We start from the raw sequence: 7,602 nt of genomic DNA on the forward strand, positions 1-7,602 counted from the left end.
CCCGTCACACTCAGGCAGCTGTGGCATCACCCTGTATTGATAACAAAGTCGTTTAACAATGTCTGCTATAATTCAGCTAACATGAATAAAAAGGCTTCGACACATTCAACTTTCTTTTTTTTCACATTTTAACTCTAGAGATTTGACTCTTTATGTCACTTTTCAGACAGAATCAAACTTTTCACTGTAAGAAAGAGAAACCTTTACTTTTCCAGCATGTGGTGAACAGTTATCTGCAAAGGTCTGGCCTTAAACAGCAGCAGGGGACACAGGGTGTTCAAAAGCGTCTGCAGAGACTCCGGCAGGTTCGTCTTCTGGTCGGCGATGAATCGTGGTGGCAAAGCATTTTGGTTTAGCTGCTGCACTGGAATGTAGGTCAGAGCCAAACAAAGCGACTGCAGAACAGCCATGGGGAACACAGGGTCATCCGGTTCAGGAAAGGCCTCTGTTTAAACCACAACAACAAAAATAAAGAGTCAGTTTAAACAATAAAATAAAGACTAGTGCTAAAGATATACACACATATATAAAAACAAAAGGGTAGTTTGTAGTTATTTAAAAAATGTAAATAATAAACCTAAAAATGCTTAGAGAAAGTTAAAAGCAATCAATTATTTTTAAAGAGGAACTACAATTATTCGCCATGATCAACCTCACACACTTACCAGTGATTTTAACCGGCAAGGGTAACAGGAGGTTGTAGATTCCCTCTACGAAGAAGTCTTTCCATTCACCAGCCAGCTCTGCTGGCAGCTTCTCCAGTTCTTCAGAAGACGACGACGTGAAGAACTGGTTCAGAGTTACGATCAACCTGGAGTTCTCGCACACAAACAGCTGGACCCAAGGGTTCCAAAGGCTGCTCACATTCTCACTGGCCGTCTGGGAGTGGATAAAAAAGAAGGAAAACCAAGTTAATATGATTTTTTTTTTTATTTATTTTTTTATATGGTGCCTAAAAAGAAGCCAAAAATAATATTGAGTTTTGTCATAATTTTTATCCCCCTCCTCAACAGCAGAGTTTACAATTTCATTAAAAAACAATTTGTCTTAATCACAAACTTTAATCAATTTTATTTATAGGCCAAAGAAGTACATATCTTTTTTTTATTGCAAAGAAAATTAACTTGTATTTTTTAACCTTTATTTACAAAAACAAACATATAGAAACTAATGATGTGGCTTAAAAATCCGAGTGGCTTTTTTTCCTACCAAATCAAATTAATTGCTTATTTTTTCATCACTAAAAATACGAAATGACTTATTTTGCTTTAAAAAAATTAGCTTTGATTTCAATCATGCCACAGAACATGTCTTAATTTAAAGGGCAATAAAATGTGAAACAAGATTGGAAAATAATCAAGTTTCAAAGCAAAAAGAAGAAAAAAAAAAAGATTAAATGTTTGCAGCTCGTGGATCCAATAGTTAATTAGTTTATTAGTTATTAGAACACATCTAAGAACAGTGATGAGCTGATGTCACTCTGAGCTGTGGAAGCCTAGCGAGTGGATTGGCAGAAGAAAAAAAAATTCCAATTTGTTTGAAAAAATATCTATAAACAAATAATCCAATTAATCAACTTTATTAATGAATTGCTATACCCCAACAGAAACAGGTAAATATTGGCTGATGCATTTTCATTCTGCCCTCTTTAGTCTAATACCCCTAAAACAAAATCCAGTGCCACCATTTGCTGTTCTGTGAAAGTCCTCTGTGGTTTGCTTACTGAAAAAAAACAGCATCACAAAGAACAAGGAGCACAGCAGACAGGCAACAACTGAAATAAGTAAAAAAAAAAACAAAAAAAACAAAGCAGCTCAGAGCAGAGAAACTTTTAAAAGTAGACTTATTAGAGCTGTGCAAAATACAGGGAATATATTGTCATTGCATTATAAGTGTTGTCGATATTCATGTTACAAATAACTTTTAGAGGGATAAAAAATTTCAGGCAAAACTAATCCAATTGTTATGAACTTGATTTCTTTACATGCTAATAATTAGATGGTTGGAGGACCGTGCAAAAAAAGATAATGCTGCAGGAAGACAAATAGAAGAAAATACAGCGACAAACTGCAACTGACATAATCTAGCAATATTTATCACTATTATGGCCACTGCAAGATGCTCTGAAAGAGTGGAGAGATACTAGACATTCAGTGGGAGAAGGTAGTATATTATGATCAGCGCAAAAATGAACACAATGAGGATGTACACTTTTCCCAACTTGGGTTTTCTGATCATTTAAAATTATATAAAAAATACATGGATTAGAATAGAAATACATAGAAATAAATGGTTGTAAAATGACAAAATGTGGAAAAAGTAAAGGAATATCCAAAAATAATATTTGCATCTATTCTCATAAAGGTCATATAGCACTTTTTGGGAGCTTGGTCTCACCTCCAACCAGGCCAACATGGAGCAGAGTAAAAAGTCCCACTGGTTTCCACCAAGGACAGCTGGACAACGGCTCACCAGCCAAGACAAGAATCGGATCATCTCCACGTTGAGGTTCAGCTGTTCAGATGTTGTTTCAGAAAGATCACTGGAATACACAGATTCAGCTTGTTTACAAACAGGAGATGAACTGATCCATGACGACCCCCAAACAATTGACACATCGGGGCTTGGACTTCACCAGCCTTCTGAGAGCATTCTCTGAGATAAATCCAAACAAAGGCAACACAGTCCGTGGGCCACATCATGAAATCTTTAGATCAAACTTGTTTTTTTGCAATACATGCTGCAGATCCCCTTGTTTGTGCAAAGGCTTCAAAACCCTGGACTGTTAACTTAGCAATAATCTTAGTGAAATTGCTCAGACATGTCAGTGGGGGTGTTTATAAACCCAACAAATAGCTTGCTTAGAGTAACTCCATTACCAGCTAAAGAGGAACCAATCCTCCCTGCTGTTTCTCCATTCCATGATAGTGGTGAGGATAGCCTGAATGACCTCCTCTTCTACTGGTGTGTTGCCGTTAAGACAGCACAGCAGCACTGCCAGACAGCCATAAACACCTGAAACAAACAGCCAAACATCAGTAATTGCATATATAAATCAAGAATGTATGGATTCCTGTAATAAGTGTGTTTCTAGAGGCGTCTCACTTTCATTTTCTTGCCAGTTGACTATTCCAGCAGTTGCCAAGGCAATCAGAGTTTCTCTGTCTTCTTTGGACATCAGAGGGCAGAGTACCTGGAGCGTGCTTAGTTTGCTCAGAGAAACTGGGAAAAGACTAAAGCAATGTATACTTTTAAAAGAAAGGATTTACAACTTTAGATGTCAGAATGTGGAAGCAAAATAAATATTTAAAATAATTATAAAAACTGACCTATCTGCGCTGTCGTAAAGTCTATTAAGAGCTCTTCTGTGAGTGGCTGCCAAATTGTGGGTGAGGATGTAGTTCTCCAGAGTCAGAGACCACAAACCTCCCTCGGTCACTGACCTGATGGTTGCAAAAGAAGACAAATTTAATCAGATTATGTTTAAAAACAGAAAATAAAACAGATAATTCTCACCTTAAGTAAAGGGTCTCTAGCAGAGAATTCACTGGAACTTTGCCATGGAGTCCATCCAATAGCCCCCATTCAGCCAGCAGGTTGTGATACCCAGATGCTACCGCGGGTCGGTAGTCAAGCTCCTTACACCACTGCAGTGCATACAGCAGTTCTGAAACTGTTAAATTATACCATTTAAACATAAAAGCATCATTAATGCTTAAGAGGTGACGAATGAGATGCATTTAGAAAAAAAAGAGCCCCTTCTTAATGGAGACTCAGCGTTTACCTGCGTCCTTAAGGTTTGGGAGGAATGAAGGACGCGGCGCCTCCATCTGGTCACAAGGTGAAGCTGCAGCAGTCTGCGTCACTCTTCCCAAGACAGCACAGACGCAGAGGTGAGCCGGCAGCCTGTTTGAATCCTTCAACTTCCACATGTCCTTGGTGGGTTTTTCACAGACTCCTCTGTGACGGCTGGACAGTAAAGGAGATTTGACCCACTGAAGACAACAGGAGGAAAGAAGAAATATAACATGAATGCTGAATGTTTTCTTTTTATAGGGCCTCCTCAAGTATTCCTACACCTCAAACTTTTTTTTTTTTTTTCCCCCCCCATCACCTGAAAGGGACACATTTCAATGCACTTTATTAGATATTTATTGTATAAAAACTTCCTCTTTGATTGTTTTATTTACATTTTTATAATTTCGGATCAGTTTCTGCTGTGTAGGGTAATATAATTAAAAGGACACCAATGCAGTATGTCACGGGATTCAAAATATTAGCTAAAAAAATATTTTTTATTTTTTTATCTTAAACCTATTTGGTCTGTTGCTCTCTGAGCTGCAACTGGCCCTTTTAACCCAAACTGCTCGTCCTTTAGATCAGGAATGATGTTAATTTCTGAAGTTTGTTGTTCTAATGTGACAACATCGGAAAATGTTTCAGGGGTAGGATTACTTTTGCAAGAGCTCCTTAAAACATTTATTTTATAAGCCTGGTATGGTTCCAAAGGTCAAGCATCGGCTTGCTGACCTGCGGAGACAGGGCGTGTCTGATTCTGGTCCACTCAGTCTGGCTCGGTGTCAAATGGGTAAAAAATTGGCTGAGAATAGAGGTAGCCTGGCCCCCGACAGAAAGGATTGTTTCCACCAAGCTTTGGACAGCTCCGACAAGAACCTGCAAACTAAATCAAAAAAGGAATCATTTTTAACAACATACGGACTTCTTTAAAATTTGAAAGATGTTTCAAACTAATTAGGGATACAAGAACAGCTAAGATTTACCTTTGAATATCCATAGATATGCTAAGCAGCTGCTTCATGACCCAGAGGGCAGCACTGTGCAGGAACCCGCCTTCCCTGACGTCACATTCACAGTGTTGCACCAGTGACTTGACCCCAGCTACACACACGTTCTTCAGCTTTTCCAACAGTGATTCTGCCAAAGCGTGAGGAACACATATTAGTTCTTTCTCCCAAAGTTTAATCAGGCATTTTCTGAAAGGTGTGTGCCTACCAGATAAGTGAGTGTGTCTTTGATCTTGAGCGGTCAGCTTGAAGACTGTCAGCAGGAGCTCCTCAGCAGAGAGGAGCAGAAGGCAGTCCTGTACGGAGGAGAAGAAAGACGAAGCCACGTCGCAGATGAAGGAGATAAGTGGCTCCATGTTGCCAGCGTCAGACAGACTCTTCGCCTCAGACAGAGTGGTGTGGAGCTTCTCTAACATTTTCTCCATGTACACCTCCCCTATCAAAGACTCTGAGAGCACAAAACAACAAAATTTTAGATATATCAACTGTTTTGTCAAACAGACAAAAACTTTAGGCAATATCAGAGACTGTATTTACCACTGTTGCTGTTTTGAGAGAGAACAAGACTAATGAGCGTCCAGCTTGGGTTGCTTGTCTGAGTTGTGGAAGACACAGAGCTTCGTCCGACCTTGCACAGCTCTTCGGTCAGTCCCAACAGCTGCTCACCAAGAAGTGAACCTTTCAGCCATTCCCTGCAGCTTGTGCGAGCCTCAGAATCTTTACATGCCTTTAAAAATCAGAAAACAGTCAAAAAAGCGATTTCTACGAGTAAACTAACTAATTTAAGTTTGATAGAAACAGAATTATATTCACCCTCTGAATAATTTGCAGGATAACTCCCCACTGCAAACCCATCTAGAAAGAAGAGACACCAACCTTTAGAGAAAACGGTAATAAAACTGTAGCTGGACCTCAAACGAATGAGGATGCAGTTACCGTGGTGATGTGATTGAGAATGTGTGTGGTCTCCTCCAGGCTGCAGCAGCAGAGTGAGCTGAAAACCATCTCCACCAAGTGCTCCGTATTGTTGCACCCCATCTCAGCGAGCCACACGACCACCCGCTTCAACAGGAACCGAACCGCTGGGTTCTTCTCTTTCCTCCATTTATCATCTCCAGGTTCGTCTTCATCAAATTCAAGTAAGGTCTGAGATGAGTGAAATACAAATATTATGATAAGAGTTGAATTTAATTTTATCTAAACAGACGGAAATCAAAGCTGCTCAATATATAAAAAAAGACATTGTATGATCTTTTTTTAGTCTACAAAACAGAAATATAGAAAAGTGAAAATAGTTCTTTGACTTACACTGAAGATCCTTGGCGTGTGAAAAGACTGCAGAAGTTGGGCCAGAAAAACAAGATGTTTCTCAGAGTTTTTCTCATTCACATGCACCAGGCACAGCTGCGCCAGCTGGCAAACAGCATCCTCAAAATGCTCTGTCTGTAGGGACGCCGTCTGCGAGAGCTTTTCAACTTCCTCCTCCTGAATTACTGATTTCTCATCCTCCTCGTTCTTTGAGAGACACAGCCTGACAGATTTTTTCTTCTGGGTTTGTTTTCTGCTCACTCTCTCAGGATAACGCATGACCTGGAGAGAAGCAAGAGGACAAAGAATGTCAAAAGGCCTCCACATACTGGCAATATTCTTATTTCCAAAATATTTCATCTACATTTTTCTAAAGTATTGTAAGGAAACTCACCTGCAGCAAAGTGGCTACACCTTCCAAAGTCTGAGCATCCACATCCTCATTGTCAACACATCGAACACACATGAGACAGAGTTCCTCCCAGAAGTCTGTCAAGAGTATCTTGAAGAGATCCTTGCTGCTAATCTCCTCGTGTTCACCGTGTAAACCCGCTCTCTTCTCCCAGGAAACAAGCATGTCAGTGACCAGCAGGAAGAGAGGCCCATTCTGGAGGGAAGGATCTCTAACAGCCTTTTCTATTAAAGGTAGGAGCTGCAAAGATCGAACACCAAAGGAAACATCTGGAGGTTAGAAAATGATGTGTTGGAGGAATTAGACGGGACAGTATATGATCTCACCTGCTGGGAAATTAGCATGTTCCTTATTTTCTCCTGAGATTGCTCCTCTCCCATGTTCTGCAGTATGCAGTACCTCAAGCACTCGACAAAAGAGGTCACGATGACCGCACTTTCCGACGGGCTCGTCACTGCACGCTCGCTAGACAGACTGACAAAGAGAAAAACAGGGATTGTCTTTTTCTGTAATGATTTTATGTAGTATTTCACATATAAATACAAAAAGAAGTTACCCTTGCAGGAACGCAGCATAGAAATTAGTGTAGAAGTCCATGTTAGGATCGGTGACTTCCTGTGGCAATTTACTGAGTAGAGGCATTAGATTTGGATGGAGTCCTTTAGCCATGCCTTTACCCCCTTCTTTTAACAGAGCCCAGAGTTTAGGGAGAAAGCCCTTTTTGGCATTAACATGTGTCCAACAATCCTGAAATATAAAGTTTAAAAATATACACAGTATAAAACTACAGCCGAGAAAAAAAAATGATATGCATCGTGATGGAAAAAAGAAATAACACAATGATAGAGCCCTGAAGTTTTATACATCGTAATTATACGTAACTTGTTAAGTTAATAATAATTAATTCTTAAATAATTTCAATATGATGTCAAGTTTAAAAAAATACAGTGATTTTATCCTACTTTCTTAGGAAAAGAATGGGCTGTAACTATTAGCTCTGTGTCAGAGTTGTTTGTTTTTTAAAGCAGCTGTCCATCTCTCACCTCATTAAGGAAGATACACTATCTTGCCAAAAGT

At 39.6% G+C, this 7,602-nt stretch overlaps 1 protein-coding gene across 1 annotated transcript in view; it reads right to left on the reverse strand.

Moving 5' to 3' along the window:
• ltn1 (listerin E3 ubiquitin protein ligase 1) overlaps window positions 1-7,602 on the reverse strand; it is a 27,285-nt gene that overhangs the window by 10,754 nt on the left and 8,929 nt on the right. The window contains exons 8-26 of the mRNA XM_015382112.1: window positions 7,082-7,272; window positions 6,852-6,999; window positions 6,508-6,765; window positions 6,114-6,395; window positions 5,742-5,951; window positions 5,619-5,660; window positions 5,343-5,532; window positions 5,014-5,253; window positions 4,782-4,935; window positions 4,531-4,681; window positions 3,785-3,995; window positions 3,517-3,673; window positions 3,330-3,443; window positions 3,106-3,233; window positions 2,880-3,015; window positions 2,398-2,542; window positions 666-879; window positions 208-445; window positions 2-31 (exon numbers count right to left, since the gene is read on the reverse strand). Of these exons, the coding sequence (XP_015237598.1) occupies window positions 2-31; window positions 208-445; window positions 666-879; window positions 2,398-2,542; window positions 2,880-3,015; window positions 3,106-3,233; window positions 3,330-3,443; window positions 3,517-3,673; window positions 3,785-3,995; window positions 4,531-4,681; window positions 4,782-4,935; window positions 5,014-5,253; window positions 5,343-5,532; window positions 5,619-5,660; window positions 5,742-5,951; window positions 6,114-6,395; window positions 6,508-6,765; window positions 6,852-6,999; window positions 7,082-7,272 (3,239 nt within the window). The remainder of the gene's footprint in view (window position 1; window positions 32-207; window positions 446-665; window positions 880-2,397; window positions 2,543-2,879; window positions 3,016-3,105; window positions 3,234-3,329; window positions 3,444-3,516; window positions 3,674-3,784; window positions 3,996-4,530; window positions 4,682-4,781; window positions 4,936-5,013; window positions 5,254-5,342; window positions 5,533-5,618; window positions 5,661-5,741; window positions 5,952-6,113; window positions 6,396-6,507; window positions 6,766-6,851; window positions 7,000-7,081; window positions 7,273-7,602) is intronic.

The sequence above is a fragment of the Cyprinodon variegatus genome, unplaced genomic scaffold (assembly GCF_000732505.1).
Source record: "Cyprinodon variegatus isolate N-32 unplaced genomic scaffold, C_variegatus-1.0 Scaffold249, whole genome shotgun sequence".
Lineage (NCBI taxonomy): Eukaryota > Metazoa > Chordata > Actinopteri > Cyprinodontiformes > Cyprinodontidae > Cyprinodon > Cyprinodon variegatus.